The 25,366-nt window shown below is 57.1% G+C and overlaps 5 protein-coding genes across 5 annotated transcripts; 2 read left to right on the top strand and 3 right to left on the bottom strand.

Moving 5' to 3' along the window:
• Positions 1-939: 939 nt before the first annotated feature.
• Positions 940-3,243, bottom strand: WDR55 (WD repeat domain 55). The gene is made up of 8 exons (XM_068698523.1): positions 3,171-3,243; positions 2,957-3,087; positions 2,780-2,880; positions 2,599-2,686; positions 2,337-2,516; positions 2,125-2,224; positions 1,848-2,017; positions 940-1,638 (listed from the first exon to the last, which is right to left on the bottom strand). Exons 1-8 carry the CDS (start codon positions 3,192-3,194, stop codon positions 1,317-1,319), a joined length of 1,116 nt encoding a protein of 371 aa, XP_068554624.1. The 5' UTR covers positions 3,195-3,243; the 3' UTR covers positions 940-1,316.
• Positions 3,244-3,383: 140 nt separating this feature from the next.
• IK (IK cytokine) lies at positions 3,384-10,883 on the bottom strand. Its single transcript, XM_068698517.1, has 20 exons — positions 10,781-10,883; positions 10,530-10,596; positions 10,250-10,342; positions 9,686-9,745; positions 8,981-9,148; positions 8,782-8,896; positions 8,467-8,537; positions 8,311-8,357; positions 7,909-8,072; positions 7,699-7,807; positions 7,214-7,253; positions 6,571-6,784; positions 6,274-6,292; positions 5,650-5,727; positions 5,262-5,343; positions 4,753-4,810; positions 4,564-4,652; positions 4,150-4,258; positions 3,880-3,914; positions 3,384-3,583 (listed from the first exon to the last, which is right to left on the bottom strand). Exons 1-20 carry the CDS (start codon positions 10,794-10,796, stop codon positions 3,556-3,558), a joined length of 1,662 nt encoding a protein of 553 aa, XP_068554618.1. The 5' UTR covers positions 10,797-10,883; the 3' UTR covers positions 3,384-3,555.
• Positions 10,884-10,915: 32 nt separating this feature from the next.
• On the top strand, positions 10,916-12,170 carry NDUFA2 (NADH:ubiquinone oxidoreductase subunit A2). The gene is made up of 3 exons (XM_068698527.1): positions 10,916-11,074; positions 11,167-11,273; positions 11,975-12,170. Exons 1-3 carry the CDS (start codon positions 10,971-10,973, stop codon positions 12,064-12,066), a joined length of 303 nt encoding a protein of 100 aa, XP_068554628.1. The 5' UTR covers positions 10,916-10,970; the 3' UTR covers positions 12,067-12,170.
• TMCO6 (transmembrane and coiled-coil domains 6) lies at positions 11,673-19,001 on the bottom strand. The gene is made up of 12 exons (XM_068698519.1): positions 18,866-19,001; positions 18,640-18,746; positions 18,351-18,460; positions 18,084-18,267; positions 16,821-16,925; positions 16,178-16,263; positions 15,514-15,630; positions 14,684-14,795; positions 14,420-14,594; positions 13,890-13,984; positions 13,207-13,374; positions 11,673-12,696 (listed from the first exon to the last, which is right to left on the bottom strand). The coding sequence occupies exons 1-12, from the start codon at positions 18,951-18,953 to the stop codon at positions 12,532-12,534; spliced, it is 1,512 nt and encodes a 503-aa protein (XP_068554620.1). The 5' UTR covers positions 18,954-19,001; the 3' UTR covers positions 11,673-12,531.
• A 1,182-nt stretch (positions 19,002-20,183) lies between these two features.
• Positions 20,184-24,242, top strand: CD14 (CD14 molecule). The gene is made up of 2 exons (XM_068698522.1): positions 20,184-21,031; positions 21,973-24,242. The coding sequence occupies exon 2, from the start codon at positions 21,983-21,985 to the stop codon at positions 23,399-23,401; it is 1,419 nt and encodes a 472-aa protein (XP_068554623.1). The 5' UTR covers positions 20,184-21,031; positions 21,973-21,982; the 3' UTR covers positions 23,402-24,242.
• The last annotated feature ends 1,124 nt before the right edge of the window (positions 24,243-25,366 follow it).

Raw genomic sequence — 25,366 nt, 5'->3', positions numbered from 1 at the left:
TCTACTCAGCCCAAGTGAGGCCACACCTGGAGTGTTGTGCCCAGTTCTGGGCTCCCCAGTACAACAGGGACATAGAGCTAGTGCAGCAAGTCCAGACGATGGCTATGAAGATGATGAGGGGACTAGAGCACCTGGTGTATGAGGACAGGCTGGGAGAATTGGGCCTGTTTAGGCTGGAAAAGAGAAGACTGAGGGGAAGAGCTCATCACTGTATATAAATATCTGAAAGGAGGGTGTCAAGAGGACAGAGCCAGTCTCTTTTCAGTTGTGCCCAGTGGCAGGAGGAAAAGCAATGGGCACAAACTTTGTTGGACTCCATTATCCTTATGGGTCCCTTCCAACTTGGGATAGTCTATGATTCTATGAAGCACAGGAATGGACGAGGTTAAAAGAGGATAAAAGGGAAGAAGGCAGATGAAATGTAGCTCACAGCCACTCTCCTAGTTGAAACATGGCCTCCTCAGCCAGGGGGGTGGTCCCTATTTACCAAAGTGATACAACTCCCCAGCAGCTTGTTTCCAGCTCAAACCATGTGTTAGCACAGCAGCATTTGCCATCCCTCTGGATAGCAAGACAGCCTCATGGTGCGTTTACCGTTGCTTTTCCAGTGCCTCGTGCTCCAGGCAACTGTTGCCAGGAGCTTCCTTCGGCAGGGCCTCGGGTGCATCCCTGCTACAGGCTGGCTACTGCGGCGCCCACCCTGCTCCAGAAGCACCTGGCAGACAGACCCAGCACCAGCAGCATCCTTGGCTCCCTCTAAGCCTTTTCTGCCACTGCAGGAAGATGTTGTGAAGACACCTACAACTCATAATGCTGGCCCAGCTGACAGGAGCACTTTGAGCAGGGTCTGTGTCACCCCCAGTAGCCTACAGGCAGGTCCCCAATGTGCTATAAAATACCAGGGAAGTTGGGGCGAGACGAATCATCAGCACAGACTGCTAGGAAACAAAAAGGCACTGTGTTTTTTAATACATCTCATGTTCAAATTAGTTAATAAAATATGCTCAACACTTTTGCTCGGGAGTGGTACGGGCAGCTCTGCCACAGCCTTGAGGAGGCATGGCACAACCACCATGGCTGAGAGGATCTGCAGGACGGGGAGGGATCTGTTTGCCCATGGATCCCAGGACCCCTGCAGGAGAACTCAGAGCCCTGTTCCACACAGGTGCTGCCCATCTCTTACTCGCACTTCCCCCAGCACCATGGGCCCCCACCCTTTGGGGCAGTATCCTGCCTTGTCCCCCCACCCCAGGACCTCCACATCCACCAGCAAGCCCTGGCCTTGTCCACCTCCAAACCACAGCCCTCTTGGCCCCTCAGTCACTATCATCGCTGTCGCTTCCTGTCGCTGCCTCCCCTGTGGCCTCCTCCTCCTCTCGTAGGTCTGCAAAGAAGTCCTCTCCACTGCCCGGGGCTTTACTGGTCAGGGCCTTCAGCGGGCCCCCCCGCTTCTTCTTCTTTCGGTATTCGTCCACCACCATGGAGCCCAGGGAGGAGATGTCCCAGAACTTCACCTTCTGGTCATGGGCACAGCTGGCCAGGAGCTGCCCGTCCGGGGTCACAGCCAGCTGCTCAATGGGCTCCCCCAGGTGCTGCCCAACACAGCCCAGGACCCGGTTGGGCAAGATGTTCACTGCCCTAGGGACAAGGTGGATGGGGACATCACAGTGAGGACCTTTGTAAGAGACAGAGCCCCAGGAAAATTGCGAGCCCACCTCTCCAGCTCAGATGTGATCCTTCCAGCACCAACAGAAACCTTGCCCACCTCTCCTTCCCCAGGTCTAACCTCGTTCCCCACCCTCCCCAGAGCCTTCCCCCATCACATCCCGTGCCCTCAGTGCTCTGACCTGATGACTCCATCAAGAGACCCTGTGCACACAATGCTCTCCGTGATGGGGACCATGCAGTCAACAGACTCAGCCCTCAGAGCAAAGCGGTCGCTGGTGGCCCCAAAGCCATTCCAGTTGAAGAGGTAGATGGTTCCTTCGCTACAGCCACAAGCCACTTTCTTTCCTCTCTGGGCAGGAAGGGGTAGAGCAAGGCAGAGGCAAAACAAGAGACCTAGAGCATGGCAAAGAAACCACCAGACAGTGCATCTGCTACGCAGCAGGGCCCAGCACCTACCTTCAGCAGCGCGACAGATGTCAGGTCCCCATTCTGTGGCTCAGAGAGCAGCTCAAAGCGCCGCCTCTTAATGTTGAAGACTCCCATGGTGCCATCACCGCTGTGAGAGACGGAGTGGCCCTGTGGCACGAGGGCATGGGGCACAGCCACCTGTGTCCCCTGCCACGATGGGCACGGGGCCTTGACCCCGGTGCCACCAAGCCCTGCAGTACCTGGCGGTGAGCAGGATCTTCTTGTTCCCATCCACAGCCATGGCGCTGATATACTCCTCGTGCTGCCGGGATTCCAGGATGGCCTCCCCCTTGCGCAGGTCCCACACCTTGAGCTCTCCGCCATCGTCACCCGTGGCCAGGAGGTGTTGATCGATGGGCAGCACGCAGTTGAGGGCCGCACTGTGCGGAGCGGGCAGCGGTGTCAGGCAGCGTCCCTGGGGTACCTGGGGGGGTCCGTGCCCGACCCCAGCGAGCCACGTACCTGTGGGCCTTGGCGATGCGTGTCTCCAGCCGCCCGTCCTCCACCGTCAGGATGTGGATGGCCTTGTCCTTGGACACCGTGAAGAGCCCTGCAGCCAGTGCTCAGCACGGGCACCCCGGCATCCCCTCCCCATCCCCATCCCCATCCCCACCCCATCCCCACCCCTTCCCCGTGCACTCACTCTGCCCATCGGGGGAGAAGGCGACGTCCCGGCAGGACTTGAGGTGGTGCCCCGAGGACCAGAGCTGTTGGGTGTCCCCCGGCAGGCAGGAGTAGCCGTACCTGCGGGCAGCGGGGGTCAGGAGGACCGAGGGGGGGGCGGTGTCGGGGAGCCCGGTGTGTGTGCGCGGCCACTCACAGGTACACGTCCCCGTCCACGTCCCCCGCCGCCAGCAGGGCCCGCGCCGGGTGCAGGGCGATGGCGTTGGCCGCCGCCTCCAGGCTGATGTCCTCGGGGGTGTCGCGGAGCCGGGGGGCTGCGGGGGGCTCCTGGGGAGGGGGCGGCGCGGTGAGGACCCCCTCAGCCCCCCCTATCCCGTTCCCCCTGCCCGTGCCCGGCCGCCCCCCCTCACCTCCTCCTCCGCCGCCGCCGCCATGCTGCTGCGGGCGCCTTGTGCGCGTGCTCGGCGCCCTGCCAAACCTCATTTACATAACTACGCCTCCCTTCAATTAAATAACGTCATCATCCGTTCATCAGCCCTTCCCTCATTTGCATATCCGCGGTTCATTTGCATGCCCCCGCCCCCCCGCCCGGCCCAGGCGCGCTGCACAATTCAACCTCCAGCCCAGTTCCACGCGCGTTTATTGAGCTGCCCCCCCCACAGCACGGGGGGGCCGAACTACAACGGGGTGGGGGTAACGGAGGGGCAGCAGCACCCCACGGGCTCTGGGATGCGGCATCCTGCAGGCTGGGGCTCCAGGAGGTGAAGGACGAGACGCAGGCACACAGCTGGGGCGTCAGTACTTGGGCCTTTTCACCTCGACCCTGCAAAGAGACAACAGGCACTGTCCAGAGAGAGCACAACGCACGTCCTCGCCTCCCAGGTCTGCTCAGCACCCACCCAGGGCTCAGGGGAGAGGTGCCCTGCAAGCCCTGCTGAGCTGAGCAGGGCAGGAGCAAGCTGCGGGGGCTGAATGTTCTCCCTTATCCATCCAGCCCCACCACCGAGAGCCTGGCGGAGACACCTCTGCACCCTGCAGCCCCAGGGAGAGGTGGCAGAAGACAGCCAGGCCCCAGCACGGCCCTGCTGCCAAGGCAACAGCAGAGGTGGCTTTACTAACCCATCGGCCTCCAGCTTCTTCCTCTTCTCGATGATCTGCAGAGAAAACACAAGTTCCTGTTACCCTTCAGGTAAGCTGGCTGCACATAACTGCTCCTTGCCTCCACAAGGACAAAGCAATCACAGGGACTGAGCCTCCCAGCCTGCAGCAGAAGGGTTGTAGGGTGCAAGATAAACCCTACATAAAGGGCTATGTGGAAGCTCTCCTAACCCAGGGATGTGCTGGCAGATCACAGCCTGAACGAGCAACACCCCAGCACCAGACACTCACTGCACTGATCTTCTTCCACTGCCGGTCCAGCTCTGCCTTGTCATTTGTCTCCTTGAAACGCCGGGTTTTACGTCCCTCAGACATCTTGATCCCGTACTGGAAGGCTGCCCTGGGGAAGGAAGGAGACAGCTCAGTGCTTGGTGTGGATCTGTGGCCTGGTGGTGGAATGGAAACGTCTGTTTCAGTCACAAGCCTGTACTCAACAGAGCCGGCTTGTTGTGCTGGAAGCAGTGGCTGGACAGGCATCCTCACAAGCAATGCTAAGAGCAAAGATCCACAGTTCCTCCTCCAGCCCTCACAAGTGGTTGTTCTTCTTGATTTAAGCTCTCCCCAAACCCGAGTTTGGCAGCCACTGCCATCCCCACCCAGAGTCCTTCCTCAGCTGGATCGAGCCCTTCACAGGTGCTCACTCACTTGGGCAGAGCCTCCTTGTTGTTCATGTACTCGCTGTACTCCTCCTGGGTATCGAAGTCCCAGCGGCCCAGAGGCCCCTTCTTGTTACCCTGCAGGAAAACAGAACAAAACGCTCAGAACAACTCCTTTGCTGACACCACCCAGAACTTCTCAAGCACCTCATACGCTAAGGCAAGATCAGCAGCATACCTGATCCATTTTGCTGTAGTCCACCTCTTCATCGCTGTCCACAGCCATGTCATCCATTCTGTGTAAGAGCAAAACAAGAGAAGTGCTCAGAGTGCATCTCTGGGACACTGCCCAGGACCTTGATGCCTAAACCACTGAGAAGTTCGCCAACTGCAAGCCCCAGGGGTGAGCTGAGATGCTGAATGCCTGCTTTGTGGCCAGAGCTCAATGACCACATGAATTACAGGGAGCCCAGCAGGCTCTCAGCCACCTCTGCTTTCCGCTGGCACTGAGGGGCATCAGATTCCAGGGAGCCATTTATAGCAGAGACCAGGTAAGACAAGGCCAGGTCTACCAGACCCAAGGACTCCAGGAACATTTTACCAAGAAGTTGCACAGCCTGGCAAGGCTCCCCAGATAAGAAAAGGAAGGATCCTCCTTCCAGCAAGGATCAGTGAGGCTGAGTACACAGAACAGCAGCCCCTTGGTGCACCCCGCTCCCAACCCTCAGCCTCTTGCTGCTTCCTTACGTAGCAGGGTAGCACTCGGCATAGCTGTTGGACATGCCAAAGAAGTCTCCCAGCTGTTTCTTGTCTTCTGGCTTCTTTAATGTGACAACAGTAAAGGAAAGCAACACCACGTAGCCTTACAGCTAAGGGCTGAGCACAGCCAGGCAAAAAGCTATCCCCCCCGTACACCCAAGCTGGCACCTGCCCCAGCACAGCTGAATCGGGGGCTGCAGATTTTGTATTTGGTGTACAACGAGCAACAAGGTTTGAGTGTCGTTGAGTGCCGGTTCCTGTGCTACAGGAGAAAGAGCCCTCCCACAGAGTAAGGAAGAGTAGTCCTACAGGTACACTCAGGCAAGGCTGGCCTGCAGAGGAAGCCCAGCAGTGCAGGCAGACAGTAAAGGATATGACTCTGTTCCTTCCCAGCCAGCAGCTCCAGCAAACTTCTCATTGATGGACTTGATGAGCTCCTTGGCCGAGCCGGGTCCTGGGACAGAGAGAGAAGCAGACAGAGTTTTGGTGGAGGAACAGCTCACCTCAATTCATCTGGGGCTGGACAGAGCCCTCTTCTGCATGCAGCCCCTCAGCGTAGTCAGGGGTGGCCTGCTGCAGGGTACAGGGGATTGGCAGTGCTGGGACGGGGTAACAGGCTGGAGAGGAGGAAGCAGGAGAGCACCTAGGAGCAGCAACCTCCAGTCTGAGCACAGGCAATGGCAGATCATGCAAGGCTGATCTTAGGAGAGCCTGAATCCTCCTCAGTTTACAGCCAGCATAAGGTCATTTGAACAGGTCTGCTACTAGGGAAGAATCTGCGCACACACTCAACCAGGGCTGGCCTGCAGCAGGCTGCAGGCACAAGACTTCACCCCCATGCCCATCCCTCGCAGCAGGCAATTCCCTCTGTTGTAGGTGTCTCTGGGAGAGTTGAGCTCAAGAAGACCAGCGAGGCAAGCAGCTGTTCAGCAGCCTGCAGCCCCGTATGGCCTCACTGAAATGTGCAGTCTCATTCAAGCGTCCACGCCACCTGACTCACCTTTGTCAATATCCGTGGGCTGCAAAGAAGAGAGAGACACCATGTCACCTGGGAGGGCTGAAATCAGGAAAGTGACAGAGCTATGCGACTTGCAGCTTCACTTTAAGACTGTTTGGGGCAAACATACTTGCACAGAGCTGAACCATAAAAGCTACCAGCTTGTGACAGTCTTGCCTTACTTGAAGGAGGGGACAAGCACCCAGCCACCCACCAATCCCTGGCTGGAGAGAGCTACACATGAGCTGAGTGTGGGCACATCTGGGAACAAAACCACACCAACCCCAAAGCTGCACTCACCTCATCATCAGCCTTGGGCTTCTCAAAGTAGCTGTGTCTCTTCTTTTCCTCCTCCCGATCACGCTCCCGGTCCCTGTCACGTTCCCTGTCACGCTCCCGATCCCTGTCCCGCTCCCTGTCCCTGTCACGCTCTCTCTCACGATATCTCTCCCGTTCCTTATCCCGTGGCATCTTTGCAGTAGAGGGCACATAATCCCCGATGTCTTCAAAGATACTAAAAGTGGAAAAGAGTCCGCGGTTACGGGTTGTGCAAGAGAAGCCAACACTGCCTCCCTTTGAAGTGGAACCTAATAAAGGAGCACTTGTCACCAACACAGCCACAGAGCTAAGGATGCCCTTAGTGCTGCCTTCTACATGTGTCAGATGTATCACTGGATTTCTGCTCTCTTCTGCTGCCTGGACTTCCTTTTTGTTGATCAAGACAACAGAGAGCCTTTGCCTGCCTCAAGTCTGAAATAAAAGCCAGAACTTGCCTCCAGCTTTGGCCTCCTTGTCCTAAAAACAGCTCAAACAGCAGGTCCAAAGAGGCAGCCTGCTCCAGAGGCACTAAGCCTAGCCCTCTCCAAACCCAGTGAGCCAAAACCACAGTCCTTAGGGCAGACAGCTTTGACCCCACAGCCTGTGGGAGCAGGGGGACACTTACTTCATATCAGCTTCAGGGGGTTTCTTCTCATCCAGCTTCCCTGCAAGGATAAACAGCAGTAAGATGCACATCACTCCACACCCAACCTGCACTCATTCCCCGTCCACCTTCCATGCCCAAACAGCAGCAGGCCTGGAGGACGTCCTCCCAGCCTCCTCTTAGGTCACCGCATTGTCTCATTCCCTCAGCAAGCCACCAAGTCCCTCCCCAACAGAGAACATTTCCCCAGGGAACTGGTCCTTAACCAGGAAGAACAGAGCAGCAAGAGCCACCCCTGCAGCTGTAGTGTCTCAGCACCCAGCCTGCTGTGATGCCTCCTGTCACAGCCTGCCTTCAGGATGCAGTGCTTGGGGAACCACAGATCACTGTCCTCCAAGTTCCCTGCCTCAGGGTGCAGGGAATGCAGCAAATCAAAACACATCTCATTCTCCTGGGACAGGCTTCAAGCTTCTGAGCCTCTCCACTTGGCTCCCTTCAGCACCTACCTTTGTCTTTCTTCTTGAGCTTCTTGTTACGGGTCCCTTGCCTGAGATAGGAGAGGATCTGTGTTAGCTTGCTGATGACAATGTCATTTGTTGTCAGCGTAGTTTGTGCCTGAAAAGAGAAATGCCCAAGGAATTGGCTGACTCTCTGAAGAGGGAACCCCTCCTGGCACAACTCGCACTGGCTGATTCAAACCGAGGCTGTCAGGGTACCTCCATGGTGGGGCAGTCAGCCTTGCTCCGGATCAGCGTGGTTGGGATGTCGGTGTCAGCGTACTCATCGTCCAGATCTACCACGTAGGCCATCCGCCCGGGCAGGAACAGCTCATTCCGCTCATAGGCTTTGTTCTTGAACAGAATGCGGTAGATGTTGCGACCTGGAGGGGAAGGAAATGCAAAGGGGGAGAGGCTCTTACACCTAAGCAATGGACAAGCCCATAGAGAAGCATTCTTAGCTGATCAGAAACATCACAGTCACCTCCTAAGAGATGCACTCCAGGCCTCAAATTCAGAATTGCTACACTCCACACGCCCCCCTTTAATGACTTCAGTATTTCTCCCACATTCATGACTCAACACAAATAACGTGGGGAACAGCCATATGCACAGTCTTACCTAAACGGGTCTTAAACTCGATTTTGTTCTCAGGATCTTCATCTTTTCTGAAAAGGAACAAAAAAGAAAAGAAAGTAAGCTAAGTGTATGCCTCCTCAGCATCCTCCTCGCTGTGAGGCAGCTGCACTCAGGAGTGCAAAATCCTCAGCTACTCACTTGGTTTCTTTCTGGGGCTTCTCCATCATTTCCTCCTCTTCCTTCTCTTTGCTGGCAATCTCAGCTCGCACCTGGCCACAAAGTAAATTCACACATCACAGACCCATCCATGCCACTGCTGCCCATCGAAACCAGCAAGGCCTCTCCCATCAACTCCCCAGACTTATATAAATCTTCCCCTGAAAGGAAAACGTGTTCAAGGAACATACTGACAACACTGAATCGTTTGTATGTTGAGACTAGCACCCTCTCCCCACCACCCCTGTGGGAGAGGCCAGGATGAAGGAAGAGCCCCATGGTGCTATCCGTGCTCACCTTCTGCAACAGCGCAAAGTCCAGACCCTTCACCAAGTGAGTGTGCTCCATGTCACCACCCAAGAACTTGGACTCCTGGATCAACTGTCTCCTCTTCTCTGCAGCAGATTTATCCCTGTACAGCAAAAATTGAGACCGTTATGAGACGACCGCTCTGGAGGAGACTGGCAAGAGAAGGATGTGCCACAAGCTCACATACGCCTCTGCAGTGGGCCCCACAGCCCTGTAGTTGGCCGTTGTGCTGATCAGCTCTGTTTCCTCGTAGTCCTTGTTCACACCATCTCTTCTCTCCTTGGCTCGGTCCCTGTACTTCTCAGCCAGCTCCCTTTCACGTTCGATCTCCTGCTGGCGCAGCTTTGCGTAATAGCTGGGGTTAGAGAAACAGCTCGTGGTTAGTGACACGTTCATGTTTGATGCCCAGGCAACAGCCACTAAAGCCCAATGCATGCCTGTTCCACTCCCTACCCCTTCCCCAAAAACATCCTAAAGCACTGTGGGACACAACACAACTTGAGAACACCAGACAAGATGAAGCTGTTGTACCGAGACTTAACAATGAGCTCGGCCTTCCCTTCCAAAAGGAAAACGTCTTAGATCCCAAAGGAGCCAGTCACTAGTGCAGATGTTCTACCACTCTTCTGCCCTGATAGACACCAGAAGAGCCTCTCCCACTTCTTCTGGAGGTAAAGCTTCAACCCCACCCTGCCGCTGCCACTCCACTTCTGTCCCACAAGCTGTGACAGTCACTCAGCCTGAGCTCATCTCACAGTGCTGGGCTCCAAAGCCCCGGAATAATCCAGGCTGCTAAGGGTCCCCTTTGGTAGCCCAAGAGCTCAACAGCTGCTTCCACGAGAAGGATATGACTTTAAAAGACAGGTTCTGATGCATTACTTTCAACATTTACCTTTTTTTCTTCCTTCTGCGAGCAGCTGGATCTTCATCTTCGTTGTACTCCCGGGGCATCCTGGAACAGAGTGAGAAACCACACATACAATCTGCACAGCTGGACAAACACAGGCAGCTTGTCAGAACAGCCTCAGATCAGAAGTCAGACATAGCTGGACACCATAATACCCAAAGATGGGAACAGCACAATCCAATTTCTCCCTCATTCCACTCTTCCAGTAGACAGAGGAGGGTAAAGCATAGGTTTGCACAGAACCTAATCTGCTTTTTAAAACCTGCATGAAGCAACCTAACAACCATGCAAGATTCACTGTTATTTACAACAGTCCTGACCCGCTTGTTTCTCCAGCTAACTCCAATAACACATGTGTACAGCCCACACAGATCTCAGTGCAAGCCAAGGCTGGGATCTACTCTTCAAGCCCCATCTGCATGCTTGTTAGAATCAGTCTTTAAGTTCTCCCCCTGCACTCTACAGTGAAGTAAGTTGGATAGGAGCAGAACCCCAGAGGGAAGAACGCTGTGCTCTGCCCCACAGTTCTATGAAAAACACTCTACTCACTCATGGTGGCGAGATTTGGACGGTGGCGCCGATGTTGGCGCAGCCCGCGGGGTCATAAGAAGCTTCCGAAAGTCTTCATTGGTCAGCTTGGACCTGCAGGGAAAAGCGAGCACAATAACCACCCCCTCCCAGCGAGCTACAGCATCTTGGGCTCTTCTGAGCAGCCACAGCGCCAGGTCCAGGAGCCCCACGGGGCGCTCCCAGCCTCCAGCTGCAAGAAGCGGCCTCAGAGCCCCAGGATCCCCCCCTCCAGCCCAGCCCAGCCCAGCGCAGCACTCACTGGTGGAAGGAGTGCGAGTCGTCCACATCGTGCCCATCGGGGGCCAGCGGGTTGGAGAACGGCTCACCTGCGGGGACAGAGGCAGGGCGGCGCTCAGGGACCCCGCAGCAGGGGTAGGCCGCGGAGCGCCGCCACCGCCACAGGCCCGGGGAAAGGGGCACCGAGACGACACCGGGTGGGGCACCTCGCTGTCACGACGCTATCGCGACGCTGTCACGATACTGTCACGACGCTACGCCCCCAGCACTCACCGTCCCGCTCCGGCATCTCGGCAGAGCTCCGCTCCCCTCAGCGGCCGCGCAGGAAGTGCCGGAAGCTCCCCTCGCTCCCCGCCCCACCCTCCCCTCCCAGCTCAGCGATTGGTCACCTCCCTCAGGGGGAGCGCGGCGATTGGCCAGCCCCGCCCCGAGGCCCCGCCCCTCGTCTGGCAGAGCGCACAAGATGGCGGCGGCGGCCGTGAGGGGGCTCGGGGCCGGGCTGGGCCGCGGGGTGCGGGAGCTGCGGCTCCACCTGTGCCAGAGCTCGGCCGGCAGCCGCGGCGTCAGGTGAGGGTGGGACGGGGCCTCGGGGGGCTGGGGAGGCACCGCGGGGCTTGGCCGTGCTTAATTTGCCTCGTTCTGTGTTGTCCTGTCCGCAGGGAGTTCATCGAGCAGCACTACGTGGCCCTGAAGCAGGCCAACCCCGGCTTCCCCATCCTCATCCGGGAGTGCTCCGGGGTGCGGCCCCGCCTCTGGGCCCGCTACGGTGAGTGGGGGCCCTCCGTGTGGGGGTGCCCTCTGGGGGGTGTCCTCCGTGTGGGGGTGCTGCGGGGTGAACCCAAGGAGCGGTTAAAAAAATGCTCCTGCTCTTTTTATTTGACCCCTGTTCTCGGTGAAATGCCAGGGAGGGAGCAGAAAAAGCCCTCTAAAAAGGCTTTTTCTCCTGAATTCATCCGTGTCAGACAAGATTATAAATGTCCCTTAGGATATAGAGTTCCTCAGTGTTAGCACAAAGGGCAGTGGAGCCTGCAGGCATTGCTGTGTGCCTTCTCCCTCTGACTCGCACAAACACGCTGCCCCAGCAGCAGGGGTGGGTTTTTTCAGCACTGTTTTAGTGAGGTGTCGGTGAGGATCTTGATCTGAGGGCCAAACGCCACCAGGTGGGTGGCTGTCAGGTAGCAGAGCGGCCTTTGCTCTGCAGCACCATGAGTTAACAAAAAGAGGTAAGAAAATATAGCAGGGTGCATTGGTTTTGCCAAGGGAATGGCTGAACAATGGGATTGAGGGAGGTGAAAATAATAACTCGGGCACGGGGAGGCAACTGGAGAGTGCTGGGTGCTGAGGGATGGTGATGAGACATCAGCTGTGACACTGGCTAAGGCTCTGGGGAAATGCAAAGCAGGGGTTTAGCTCGCCCAAGAAAAAAAAGAATGAGGATCCTCCTCTCACCCTCCCTCGTTTCTGCAGAGTTTGGCAAGGAGAAAAGCGTGTCACTGGATAACCTTTCTGTGGATGAAGTGGCCAAGGCCTTGGAGAACATTGTGAAAAGCAAGGCGTGAAGATGGACACCAAAGGTGCACGTGCTGAATGCTTTACTGATAACCTTTAATGTAAAAATGTGTCCTTAACTTATCAATCGTATAAATATACATGCTTACCCAGAGCTTTGTGTCTTGGATTTAAAACTGCAGCACCAAAAGGAGGTGCTGAAGGAAACAGCAAACCCAGCAGGGTTTGTGTTCCCCTCCACAGCAGCAAGAGCTCTTCTGCACTGCTTGCAGCTCAGCTAAGCTTGGACCCTGCACCATGGAGGCTGGGGGCTGCCTGGTGGTGGCTACAAGGTGACAAGGACACCAGGGAGAGGACTGGGGAACAGCCCACCCAGCACCAGCACCCCCTGCAGCCAGCGCTGCTGCTCGCAGTCTGTGTGACTGCCTGACCAGCCCCTGGGTAGTGGTGCAGGAACACAGGGCAGCGAGTGAACAGTTTGTTCCTCCTCAGGCCAGGAGGGCAGGCTGTGTGATCTAGGAGAAGGCGGACGATGCAGCTGGTGAGGAACTGAAGATGGAGGCTCCCGGTGGCTGTAGGGCCACGTCCAGCAGTGCTTGCACCCGCTCCTGGAGTTCTGGGGTGCTCTGGTGCTGCTTGAGGGTCTGGGGCCCTCCTTGCCCGACAAAGTCAACAGCAGCCTGTGCGAGGAGAGAGGAGCGAGAAGGGGGTTGGCTGCCTGCTATACGAGGGCTGAGACCCCCAAGTAGCCCCTGCAGCTGATCCCTTCTGCCCTGAGCCTCCCTCTCCCCTTGTCAGGGATCAGGGCTGAAGGGATTCACCAGAGCCCTGCCAGACATGAGTCCAGAGCAGGAAAACCCAGCCATGTTGGCACCTGGTCTGAGTGCAGGGAACTTAAAGCACAACTGAAGCAAAACAATCCCCCTGCAATAATCAGTGACAGTTAAAGGGTGGAAAAATCCTGCCCAGAATGCAGTTATAATCAACAAAAAGGAACACCCCCCCCTACCCTGAGACATGAGGGCTTCCAACTCTATCACACAAGTGTTCCCCACCCCGCTTTGGGTGAACATCTGAGTACTGAAGGAACATGGGCCACGAGGGGAAATGAGTGAGACCAGTTTTGTTCAAGTAACACCCACTGTTTTAGGATCTCACACCGGGTTCAGGGGCGTGAACCCCCAGCCTACCTGCGGGCAGTGCAGGAAGAGGAGGTGCAGCAGCTCCAGGCACTGCCCCACCACTTCGGGGTCGGGGAGTGCCAGGGGGCCCAGCAGCAGGGGCAGGGCAGCCCGCTGGTGCAGCTGCTGGCAGTAGGCAGGCCCCTTCTCTGCGATGTTGCACAGCACTGTCAGGACCTGGGCAGAGAAGCTGTGAGTGAGCAAGCCAGGAATGATGGACAATGTTCCTGACAGCCCGTGGAGGGCTGCAAAGAACTCCCCGTTCCCTCCCCAGAGGTCCTGCCCCCACCAAGGGGCATCCCCATCCCCGTCCCGTGTCTGCATGCCCTGGAGATCTCAGCAGGATCTCTGCCAAGCAGTCACGATCACACCCCCCTCGACAGAGCATCCCGAGAGCCCTTCACAGCCTTCCAAAAGGAGGAGGCAGCACCTCCCCGGGCCCACCCCCGGTGCTGGCGGGCCCAGACCTTAATTAGTGTCTGCCTTGGGTGCCTGGGAGTAGCATCAGGTAGGGGATCCCTTTGACAAGACAGAGGTAGTGCCTTCAAGGGATGCAGACGGGGATGTTACCACCACACCAGACTCTACCAAGCTGTTATTACCATCCCAAGCCTGAGTACTGCACACACAGGACTTGCGTTCCTCAAAGCTTAGAGCTTTCCCCAGCTCAGGGGCATGAAGCGAGGTCTTACCAACACGCTCGCTGCCTGGGAGCATGGCAGGAGCTGCAGCAGGGCTGGGAGCAAGTCCAGAGAGAGCAGAGCAAAGCAGAAGAAGGGATCATCCGCTGGAACGGGCAGAGAATGAGCACATTAATAAAACTGCCTCACTGCAGGAGGGCCAGACGGTGCACGATAACTGCTCTGGACAGGCACAAGGCCCACACAGCCCACAGCAGACCTCAGCTCAGACACACACGGTGTCAGAGCACAGACAGCTCCCACCCACTCCATTTTACTGACCTCAAAACCTATCCTGCAAACTGAATCAATACAGCAACATACACAAAGGGAAGAACCTGGCTGATTTAGGAGTGTTTCTGCAGTTTCCACAAAAGCACTGCTGTCTGTTTAGGCTGAGACACCACCTGGCAGCCCCTCGTGCTCTGTGCCCCTGCACGGTGCAGCTCTGCTGGGAGGTTCCCCATGCAGTGAGCTCAAAGACTGCCAGGTCCTGGCAGCAGCAGCTCCAGCTCTGCTGACAGCCACGCAGGGACACTCACCCGTGAGGTTGTTCAGCAGCCAGAGGCCCTCGGGTACGATGAAGGGGTGCTTCTGGAGGTAGCACTGCATGACTGTGAACAGGGCCGCAAGCAAGCGCTCGTCCTGGATCTGGGCTTCGCATCCTGTCTCCTCTGCAAGCAGATTGCCGAGACACCGCAGCACCGGGCAGGTGAGCTTTGAGAGGGAGAAAGACAACGCCTTTGGGCTGGATCACATCCCCAAAGCTTCGCAGAGAAAGAATAGCATCCTTGCCCACGTCTTACCAGCTCCAGGCCCTCAGAAAAGCTTTGGGAGATTTCGGAAGCGATGTCGCACAAGAGCGAGCTGAGCGCAGGTACGGCCCCCAGCGCTATCAGCGCTGCGTTGGCTGTGTGGCTGCAGAGGGAAAGGACACCACGGTTGCTCTCTGCACCCAGCCTCCACCAAACAAAGCCTTTGAGGAAGGCCTGGAAATCCTGAGTGCTATCCTGAAACCATAGCCAGGTTTATTTCACATTCAAAGAGCAGCTCGTTTCTGAGCAGATAGTTAAGAGAAAGTTTAAAAGCCTGTGGAAAACAGATCCACTGGAATTAGCTACGTAGGGCAGGAAACAACAGCTCTGGTCCTCTCCAGGTACCCACACTGTCCCTTCTCTCTGCTGGGGCTGCTGAAAGAGATGACACCACAACAGCCACACCAAGGCAGGCAGAGATTGTTGGCAGCAGCCAGCCTGGACAAGTGACACTGAACCAAACCCAGAAGCTTGAAGATTCTGGGAGTTCACCTTGGGAAGCGCAGGACACAAATCCAAATGTGGGAGGCGACCAAGGTGTTTTTAGAACACTAGGAACAGCCTCAGGTTTGTCAACTGTAATCACCCTGTAAACAAACTCATTAATTCTACAAATATGCTGTGCTAAAATGTGAGACCGGGAATGCCCAGGAGGGGAAAGAAATTGCTTTCCAAAGGGAAAGGGGCGAGGGGAGGCAATCCAGGACCCAGACCCACAACCACAGGCTCCACACAGGCTTGTGCTCCAGCTGGCAGAGCCTTTATGCTTGTGTGTTTGTCTGCACCCAGGGAACACAAAACGAGGATAAAAGAGCATTTACCTACAAACGATGTAGTGGAGACACCATGCAAATTCCACAGCAGCTCCTGTCCCAGATTTGAGGCCAGAGCAAACCAGTCGAAGCATGTGCTGGGGGAGAACAGAGTCCAGAACCAAGCTGGGGTCAGAACAGCAGAGTTAATGGAGGCACTGACCAGAGCACAGGCAGGACAGACATCCGATGGGGACAGATCGTCCCCAGCTGCCAGGCAGCTCCAAATACACCCCTGGGAGAGGCTCTTAGGTAAGGGCTACAGACTCAGGCACCACCACAGCACAATGCAAGGCATGTGCAAGCTGTCCCTGTAAGTGGTGGGACCTGGGGGGACTCAGAACACCTTGGCTGGGGGCACATTTTTGGCACTGAGGGCTGTCAAACTGATCTTTTCCTTAGCATGAAGAATGTGGCCAGAATTTCCCCTTTGGCCTACCCTGTTCAACGCTGTCCTTTACTGAAATACCAAAGCCATCTGCTCAGATTAGGCTGAAGGAAAAGAGTCAAGCCCTGCCCCCTGGTCCACAGAAAAGCCTGCATAGTTCCTGTAGGATTCTGCTCTGAATTATTAGCGTCTCTGAGATGGGAAATGCATCATCGTCCCTGGCACGCAAATACCACGCGGGGCCCCAGGGCCCATCCCGACACAGGGTACAAAGCTTGGACTCACGGTATGATCTCTGTGGGAGCTTCTTTGGCTTGGAGGAGCTGTGACAAGACGTAACCCAGACCTTCCAGCACAGCCTCGTGCGGGGACTGCAATCAAACAGAACAAAGCTGATCCCACACAACACAGGCAAGGGGTCCCAGGGCATCACCTGCATGCTACTGAAAGGGCAATACCGTCATGTAGCACTAAGCCACGCCAAAGCTGAGCTGTTCCCCCTGGCCCCATACTCAGGGGTTGCAGTTGTAGGGACTCAGAAGCCCAACCACAGCAGCACTGCTGCTCTGCACATTCAGATCTGCAGCTGACAGCACTGCTCACTGTGTGGGTCTCCTAAATCTGCTGAACCCAAACCGTGCAGAGGGAAAAAGTCTGCAGCTCACTGTGTTCGAGACTTTGCCTGCAAGCCACAGTTATCAGCGTGAGACATGCAGCTTAAAAAGGGCACAGGGTGGTGAACCCCCGAAAAGCAGTGCAAGGAGCCTATGAGAGGCCCTCACTTGCTGCAACAGGACAGTCCTGTACAGAAGGATCTCTACCCAGCTGGAATGGTAACAGTCCTGTCAGCCAGCGTCTAAAGGGTATAAGAAAAGGTCCTTTTAGGGGGCAGGGCATGGGGAGAGTGTGACTGAGCTACTCTACCCACCTGGATGCAGGATGCCAGCACTGGAATAATGCCCTGAGGCAGAAGCTGCTTTCTCACAGCTTCACTTTCCACTACCAGGTTGCCCAGCGTGTACAAACACAGCTCCTGAAACACAACCAAGAGACCAGGTCATTCCCTCCACATTCCCCAGCAGGACCCTGGCCTGCCTGGGCACCCAGAGCAGCCAGCAAGCCCCTCAGGTCACCCCTCACCTGAGCAGGGCAGGGACTGTCTCCGGAGGGACAAACACAAGTGGATATTGTTGGACCCTCACAGATACCCCTGTTCCCCACTGGCTTCAATCTATCCTTGTTCTCTTAATTGTGTTGGGACTGGCAGAACATCACTTCAGTTTTGAAAGTCTTTCCCGGCTTCTAATTGTTGCTGTTATATTTCCCTGAAACCCCTCTAATTCCACGGTATTCTCTTGGAGACTGCCTCTGTACTGCAAATGTGGTCATCCTCTTAGAGCTGCTCTGTTTTATCCCTGAGCTCTGATTCTGTCTTATCTAAGCTCTGCAGCTAATTCCCTAAACTGACCGCTCATCGTGAGTCCTGGCTGAGGACCTCAGCCTTTTGCTCCACCACCTAGGGCTCTGCAGGAACTGGTGATGGAGTCCAAAAGCCACAGCCTGCAGTTCCTGCTCCCACAAGCACAGCTTGGAACTGAAGAGGGCAGATGCTCACGGGTCTATGTGGGGGAATTTGTTGCAAACGAGGCATGACTCTGTGATCTGGGCTGTGTCCAGAGCACTGGGAACAGCAGAGTATGAAATGGGGTTATTCCCCTGTACTTGATGCTGAGGAGGCTACACCTGGGTGTGCCCAAGTCAGGCGAGGTGATGTCTGCAAGGCTGCCGGGACAGCTGGGTTGGGGCAGAGGGTTACAAAAAAAAGTCTGGGGGTGCTGGGCTGGATTTGCCTGGCCTAGGGAGGCTTGACAACATTCACAAGCAGTCTGCAGCTACGTGGAGGAAGATGTAAACACGATGGAATCAAACTCCTTTTGGTTTGAGGACAGGGCACAGCCAAGGGGTGTCTCCACACTTGGGGGTTTTGAGGGGTTTTCAGGAGCAGCTCTGGGGACAGCGCTGCTCCACAGGGAAGGTTGGATTAGGGAATTCCAGAGGGCCCTTCAAACCAGCGCTTCCACATGAAGTGCATCAGACTAAAGCCTGGCCAAAACGGGTCCTACTGCCACCCAACCGCTACCAGAGGATTATTGGGAGCCAGAGCCCTGGCAAACCCAAGCATGGCCATTACCATGAGCTCAACGCTGTGTCCCGAGAGGTACGTCAGCAGATAGGGGGTCACTGGCATGCACGCCTCAGCCACAGCAGCGTCACTGGAGTGGGAGAGCTCGTGCAGGCAGCGGGCTGCCTCCATCTGCACGTCGGCCAGGCTGCCGGTGAACAGCCCCACGAGCGTCCGGACACTGCCATCCAGCCTGCGGGGACACCGAGGCTGCTGTCACCTGCTGCCTCCTGCCCTCGGGCACACAGCTGCTGGTCCACAGCACCTCAGGCTGACCTGACAAACTTCTGCTGAGTCTCCTTGTCCTGCAGAGCCCGGCGGAGGCATCTCAGCAGCGTTTTCCTGTCCTCTGAAGCCCTCTGCACGCCTCTGAGCAGCTCGGAGACCTGTCCAAAAATTAAAAAGCGCTGGCGTTAGGGCTTCATGCTGTTATCCTAGAGGCAAATAAAACCCAGGCAGCTGCTCACAAAGAGCCTCGGTGGTTCCAGCACCTTGCCCAAAGGACCACCAGCAGGTCTGAAGGCTGGGGGCGACCCCTGGGCCCTCCTCATCCCCACTCTCTCACCTCATCCTCGGGGAGAGGCTGCAGCAGGACCTCGGCTCCGTCCTGCTCGTCCTCCCGCAGCAGCCGCTTGCTGACCAGCTGCTCCTGCCGCCGGGCCTTCCTCAGAGCTGCAGGGGAAGCAGCCCCCCGTCAGCACCAGCCCCCGGGGGGGGGGGGTCCGTGTCCCACCCCCCCGAGCAGCCCCGTTCCTGCTGACGGGGAGCAGCGGGCAGCAGCCGGCCCCCACCTGCCTCCCGCTCCCGTCGCCGGGCCCGCAGCTCCTCCGCGCCCCCCCCGGGACCGGGAACGGCCCCGCGACGCCGCCGGCCCCACATGGAGGAGGAGGAGGAGGATGAAGAGGAAGAAGAGGAGGAAGAGGAGGAGGAGGAGGAGGACGGGGCGGGGCGGGGCGTGACCGGAGCCCGGAGGCCCCCCCGCGGCCGCCGCCGGTTGGGGCAGCGATCGCAACGGGCCCGGGGCTGTCGGGGCTGTGGTGGCGTCCCCGGCACTGGAGATGTGGATAATGACATTTAGGCTCCATTATCGCACAAAACGTTGGGCCTGGTGATCCTTCATGATCCCGTGCAGGCTGGGCTGTGCTCTTAGCAGCCCTTGCAGAGAGCGGGGTGCTGCAGGAGTTTTGTCCTCGTTCCTAACGCAGCCCCAGGGAGCGTGTGGTGACCGTCACCCATCGCTGGGCTGCAGCTGTTGCAGGGCATCACCTCGTCTCTGTTTCATTTTGAAATATAGACATGAGCACACACAGGCAGGGGATGCGGCCCAGAAGGATTCCTTACGCCTTGCAGGGAGAGAAACTGGTCAGGCTCCAGCCTCAGGCAAGGTTTCCGTCTGCATAGGGCCAGGATTCGTTTTTACTGAAGCCAAAAATAGCCCAGAGACCCAGCAGCCATGTCAGGTTGTTGGTCTGAGTATCCTGGGATCTTCCGCGGGGGTAATTAAAACCAGAAAGTCATCACCTGAAGGAAATCTCCAAAACCAAATCTCACTGAAACCAAAGTGTGGCTGGCCACTGAGGAGACAAAGCTCCTTTATACACACATATATATTATTTAATTATTCTCTGGCAGATCTTTGGGGGAATTTGCAGCAGGTAGCAAGAAGAAACAATTAAAAAGGTACCAGGTCCTGATGGTTAGACCCATGTCACCAGAGCAAGAAGTGAAGAGGTGTCAGGACATCTGCTTTTTTCCATGATTTCCGTGATTTCCGTGATTTTTCCATGCTGTATGGGGCAGCAGCTCCATGTAACTCAGGAACAGGGAAGAGGAATCATGGAGTAGCTCAAGAGAAGGAAGTGAAAGCAGTACAGAGCCTGCCTGAGGCACTAAGAGTGAACCACAGGGAGATAAACAACCAAAAGGAGATCTTCCCTTTGCCCATCCCAGCAAGACAGTGCCAGGACACGTGGGGCAGGCATCCTGCAACCCAGCTGCTCTTGTGCTGACTGCGCCTTTCTGCAGTACTACATTAACCACACACTGGGAACTGCGTCTTCTTGCTGTGCAGCTTCATCTTTTTCTCTGAAATCCATTCTGAAACCCAGCATAGGCAGAGAAAACCCCATGGTAGAAAAAGTCCTTGACAGATCAACCTTTCTGAATGCCTAGCGGCCTGCGGTTGCTGGTGAGGAGCATTGACATTATGGAGTAGGTGATCACTGGGCATTTCCTCAGCCAAGCCAAGAGGCTGACCTCAGGTAGTGCTGTCACAGCGCTGCCATGTGTGGTGGCAGCGGGGACATTGGGTCAGTAGCTGTCCCCATCCTACACAGGACATGGGGACAGGGCATGGTCTGGACACGGGGCATTGCAGCCCCTTCCCTTTCTGCGTCACCTCCTGCTGGGTGCTCGCCACGCAGTGGGCTCCAGGGCATGGCAAACCCAGAGCACCTGGAGGCAGAGGTGTGTTGGGGCTTGTCCTGAGAGCACATTTTAGGGCAGCTTACTGCCACGCCGTTCCCTGTTCTTCCCAGGACAGTTAATGAACTCCTTTCCAGCTGCAGCCCAGGGCAGCCTTCGCTAAACAAAGCAGAAGTAACTGGGGCGGCTGCTGCTTCCCGTGGCACCACTGGCCCCATCCTGCTCAGGAAGCTGCTCGGAAGGAGCCTTGCAGCGCTCAGGATCCTGCTGCTGGTATCTACCTGCCCCAAGCACAGTGATCAGGGCAGGAGGCGCTCGCTAAACCCAACTTCAGCAGGACAGGGCTGCGAATGTGCAAACAGCAACTGGGAGGCACCTGCGGTCACCGCAGCCTCACGGGGCTGGAGGCAGGGGAGGATCGGGCGCAGGAGAGCTGAGCACTTGCAGAGCTTTTGGCACCTACGGCTGGGACTTGGCAGCAGCTAGAGGAAGCAGCCACTGGGCAAGGAAGCGTTTCAGCCTGGAGCTGGCCGGTGAGTCTCAGCACAGCCCACCCCTGCCGAACGCTTTCTCCCCCCCCACGACAGGGGCTTGGTGCAGGGTCCCCCCGGGGAGGGTGGTGCACGGCAGCACCGAGCAGGTGAGAGCTCTGTCCTCGGAGCTTTCTGAGGCTTGGCCAGGAAAAGCTGTGGCTGATCTGGGCTGGTGCCAGCAACAGCCCTGCTCCAGGCAGGAGGCTGGGCTAGAGACCCCCCGAGGCTCCTTCCCATCACCCTTCTTTGGCAGAGCTGAGTCAGTGCATAACTTGGGAGCCTTTAATCTTATGATTTCTGCAGTTATACTTGATGCTGACGGGGGTGTACGGAGACTCTCAGAGACCATTTTCTACTCTCCCCTTTGAGGCTGGTAATGAATCAAATCCCTGGGTGAGAGAAAGGAAAATATGAAGCTCTCTGTTGCAATTTCCTGCCCCAGATTGCACAGAGAAACAAACAGAGCTGTGGCTGTCCCATCCTGTGCTCAAAACGGTAGATCTGTCTCTGCTGTACATAACTCAGCCTTTCTAGTTGCTCCAGATCTGTGAAGTTTCCTGGTTGCTCACAGAGAGGAGTCTCTGCAGCAGTGCCACCCTGTCTCCGCATCTCAGCCCTGGTCTCGCTGAAATTCTGCTTCTGGGGTCGGGTCGGACCAGTGCCAAAGAGGAGCGAGTGGCACAGGTGGAGCTCCTGGGTGTTGCACTGATGATTACAAAGGGCTGGGAGCTTTGCCCTGAGTCACCTCTGAGTAGCCACACGGGTGCTGGTGGAGCATGCTGGACCCGCCAGCAGCTGGAAGGGGCGATGAGTGCAGCTCGGTGGCTGTATGAAGGATGTTTCTGCAGCGCTGATCCTGGCCAAGTCAGCCCTTTGTTCTGTTGGTCTGAATGGTCCCCTCAGCTGCCCCTGCCTTACTCCTCTGCTCTCCTCATTTCTAGGCTGTTTGCCATGAGGGTGGCTGTTCTCCTCCTCCTGGGGCTGGCGCTGTTGGAGGCAGAGGGCAGGTGTTTCTTCAATCGCACCGAGGAGTACTGTCTGTGCTACAGGCTGTCCCAGGACAACGCAGGGAGCATCATCCAGTGCCTCGCAGCCTCTGTTGTGGAGTTCCAGGGAGGAGAGCTGGAGAAATATGTTGACTTCCCCGTCAGAGACCTGGATCCCTCCACCATTGACATGCTCGGCACGCTTGAAATCAAGAAAATCATTTTTGGCGACCTCCTGGTGCCTGAGGTCCTCCTCGCCCGTGTCTTAAGGTTCTTCTCCTACACCCGGGTGCAGGAGATGGCGTTTGAGAGCTGCAGTTTCCTGGGGAGGAGCAGCTGGCGTGAGATGGCTGGCCAGAACTTGCCCATATTGTCCCTGCATTTCCACAACGTGACATCTGCCCCGCTGACAGGCCGCGAGCAGGACTTCTCTGAGCTGGGCAGCTGGCTGGGGACCCTGCAGGAGCTGTCTGTCACCAGCTCCCACGTCACCAGCCTGCCCTGTGGCATCGGAAGGGTGTTCAGAGCTCTGCGCTCCCTGGACATGGCACAAAACAGCCTTGGGGATGGGAGCTTGATGCCTGCCTTCTGCAAGGGGGCCTTCCCGCAGCTCCAGGTCCTGAGTCTGCAAGAAAACAACCTGACGTCCTACCACGGTGTGTGCAGAAGCGTGCAGCTGCTGCACGAGCTCCAGCACTTAGATCTCAGCCAGAACAAGCTCGTGGCCAGCCCGTCCTCCTCTTGCCAGTGGCCAGCGTCTCTCCGAATTTTTAACTTGTCCAACACTGGCTTGGATGAACTCCTCACACCTCTGCCTCCTGGTCTAGAAGTGTTGGACTTGAGCTCCAACCGCCTCCGTGCTGTAGACATCTCCCTCCGCTCCCTGAAGGCTCTCCTCCTGAGCCGAAACCTGCTGCTGGCCGCCCCCCCCATCAGGAATTACCCCGCTCTGCGCTCCCTCCACCTCGACGACAACTTGATTGCGGAGTGGCCGTGGGACGAGGTGAAGCTCCTGGGGAACCTGGAGGAGGTGTCCGCGGCTGGGAACCCCTACAACTGCACCTGCGCCGGGGCTGGGGCCCTGCAGGCGCTGGCAGCCACGGGGTGCCTCAAGCAGGGCTGGCCCCAGCACTACGCGTGCCACTCGCCCCCTCATTACCAGGGCATGCTGGTGAGGGACGTGCCTGCCTCGGTGCTGCAGTGCAACAGAGCTGCGGTGCTTGCCCCCGTCTGCACGGCCCTCGGGCTGCTCTGCGTGGCCGGGGCTGGCTGGCTGGTCATGGCACGGAGGAGACGCGTGGCCAGCCCCAAAGCTGCTCAACCCCAAGGGCTGCACGGCCAGGAGCTCGGGGAGAAGGCTGGCAGGAGCCCGATGTGCTCGTGAGGGGCTCTCCTGCTTGCCCCCCCCCCCATCCAGGCTCCCCCTGGAACGGGACTGTCCTCAGCGTTGTCCCACCGTGGTGGTGGCTTTTCCCATCTGAGTCTTGGAAACCCTCGAGGATGAGGAGACCCCCCCCCACTTGCTGTGCTCTGTCCCTAGAAAGATTTTCCTTACATCCAACCTCAACCTCCCCAGTCCCAGATTACACCCACTGCCTCTCTGGAATTGTCAGCCCTGATCGAGAGGGGTTTGGGTCCGTCGTGTTTGCACCTCTGCAGGCTGCTCACAGACCCCCCAAACCCCATCCCAGCCTGATGATGCCCCTCTGCACCTCCATCTCTCTCGTAGCCCGGTGCCCCCCAGCCTGTCCTCTGCCTCTCCTGTTCTGGGGGTTACAGCTGTAAGGATGCCTGGATGTCTGCTTCACTGCTGTTCAGCACCAGAGGAAAAAAAAGCCCAAGGGACAGGGAAAAAACAAGCAAACAAAAAAAAACCAACAAATTAAACATCTCTACATGCAAACCCTAATGAGCAGGAGATGACAAAGACAGCAACAAAGACCTCTCAAAGTGCTCTTAGGGCACTGGTGGATGAACTCCTCAAGTGTGGCCTCAAAGAGGTTCAGCCAGAACCTTTGTAACCAATAAGGAAATTGGTTTATTTTGGGTTATCAGAAAACACCTCACAGGAAAGAGCAAACTGGCTATGGGCAGCTGCGGAAGGAACGAGCGTGGGGGAATGGGGAGGATGGGGAAGGAAGGGACTGGCTGTGGGTAAGCAGTACTTGTCCCCCAGATCTGTCCTGCCTTCTCATTAAAATCTGTTCCTGGGTATTTCTGGTGCCAGTTTCACTGTATTGTGTGTATGATCTGCCAGAAAACGCAGGCTGGGCGAGGCAGTGAGCAGGAAATGAGTGTGGTGATGCTGGAGGCTGGCATGGAGCAGGGCGCAGGGTGCTGGAGTAGGTGGCAGGCTCCCCAGCCTAAGCATTTCCTTTTTTGCTTTCTTGGTATGACCGATTTCCAGCAAGACCGAGCCTGTGGTTTGTGGTTGCTTCTTGTGCCTAGATCACCTTCCTAGCTGAAGTTCCCTCATCTCCTGTCCCTGGTTTGCAAAGACTGGAGAGAGCCAGGAGCACGCTGAGGCTGAGTGGGTCCAGTGCTGGCCTCCCACAGCCCCAGTGGGCTCGTGGAGCTGGGAGCAATTTCTGGGGAGCTGATCCGCAGGGTGTGTGGGGAGCTGGCACCCCGGGGCAGATTGCCAACCTGGTGCCAAAAACGCACAGTGCTGGGGCACTGCTGCCCCACAGCATGGCACCGGAGGGCCGGCAGCATCCTGGGGGCACCCCTTGGTGAACAGCCCCACGTCAAACGATCTCCAAGGCTGAAAGAGCTCAGCCTCCAGAACGTGGTGCCTCCAGGCCGGGCTCAGCCCCTGCCTGGCTCTGCCCACACAGCTGCGCCTGATACCCATCAATAATGCACGGGAACATGATCGCCCTGCATAACCCCATCCCCTGCCCTGGCAGCTCGGTGCTGAGCCAGCCATGGATGCCGGGGAGGTGAGTGGGGCACATCACCAGGGGGCTGGGGGGTGGCCGCCTCCTGTTTTCTTTGTGGTGTGGCCCCAGGGGCACATCCAGGTCCTGGTGGGTGCTCGGGGCAGGACCCTGCTTATTGCCCCGCTGCTGTGTGTCCCCGCAGGCCGAGCAGGAGGTGTGTGTGCGAGCGGCTGTGGGACTCCACCAGGCTGCAGGTAGGGCTGGGGCCGGGTGCCCACAGCACCCTGGTGGCTCTGAGCATCATGGTCACAGTGGGAGGGCTTGGGGACAATGTGAAGCCCAGGCCCTGGCCCTCAGCTGTTGGAGGTTTGGGGAGGGGGGACAGGCAGGGTGACCACACTCCAAACTCTGTTTCAGGGCCAGGAGGGAGCTGGGGGGCTGGCAGCAGAGACCCCCAGCAACTACTT

This window comes from Anas acuta, chromosome 14 (assembly GCF_963932015.1).
Source record: "Anas acuta chromosome 14, bAnaAcu1.1, whole genome shotgun sequence".
Classification (NCBI taxonomy): Eukaryota; Metazoa; Chordata; class Aves; order Anseriformes; family Anatidae; genus Anas; species Anas acuta.
The sequence above is the reverse complement of the archived record's forward strand: the minus strand, read 5'-3'. Positions and strand labels throughout refer to the sequence as shown.

Excerpts from the sequence above, each read along its gene's own strand:
- WDR55 (XM_068698523.1), bottom strand. The coding sequence starts at position 3,194 with ATGGCGGCGGCGGCGGAGGAGGAG. Across the intron at positions 2,517-2,598 it reads CGCATCGCCAAGGCCCACAG|TGCGGCCCTCAACTGCGTGC; the intron begins GTACGTGGCTCG and ends CGCTCCGCACAG. Across the intron at positions 1,639-1,847 it reads TCTCTTGATGGAGTCATCAG|GGCAGTGAACATCTTGCCCA; the intron begins GTCAGAGCACTG and ends CCTTGTCCCTAG.
- IK (XM_068698517.1), bottom strand. Across the intron at positions 7,254-7,698 it reads GCTCAAGAAGAAAGACAAAG|GGAAGCTGGATGAGAAGAAA; the intron begins GTAGGTGCTGAA and ends TTATCCTTGCAG. Across the intron at positions 5,344-5,649 it reads TGGCTGGGAAGGAACAGAGT|CATTAAAGAAGCCAGAAGAC; the intron begins CATATCCTTTAC and ends TTACTGTTGTCA.
- NDUFA2 (XM_068698527.1), top strand. The coding sequence starts at position 10,971 with ATGGCGGCGGCGGCCGTGAGGGGGCTCGGGGCCGGGCTGGGCCGCGGG. Across the intron at positions 11,075-11,166 it reads GCCGGCAGCCGCGGCGTCAG|GGAGTTCATCGAGCAGCACT; the intron begins GTGAGGGTGGGA and ends TCCTGTCCGCAG. Across the intron at positions 11,274-11,974 it reads CCGCCTCTGGGCCCGCTACG|AGTTTGGCAAGGAGAAAAGC; the intron begins GTGAGTGGGGGC and ends TCGTTTCTGCAG.
- TMCO6 (XM_068698519.1), bottom strand. The coding sequence starts at position 18,953 with ATGTGGGGCCGGCGGCGTCGCGGGGCCGTTCCCGGTCCCGGGGGGGGC. Across the intron at positions 18,747-18,865 it reads GCGACGGGAGCGGGAGGCAG|CTCTGAGGAAGGCCCGGCGG; the intron begins GTGGGGGCCGGC and ends CTTCCCCTGCAG. Across the intron at positions 16,926-18,083 it reads GACACAGCGTTGAGCTCATG|GAGCTGTGTTTGTACACGCT; the intron begins GTAATGGCCATG and ends GTTGTGTTTCAG.
- CD14 (XM_068698522.1), top strand. The coding sequence starts at position 21,983 with ATGAGGGTGGCTGTTCTCCTCCTCCTGGGGCTGGCGCTGTTGGAGGCA.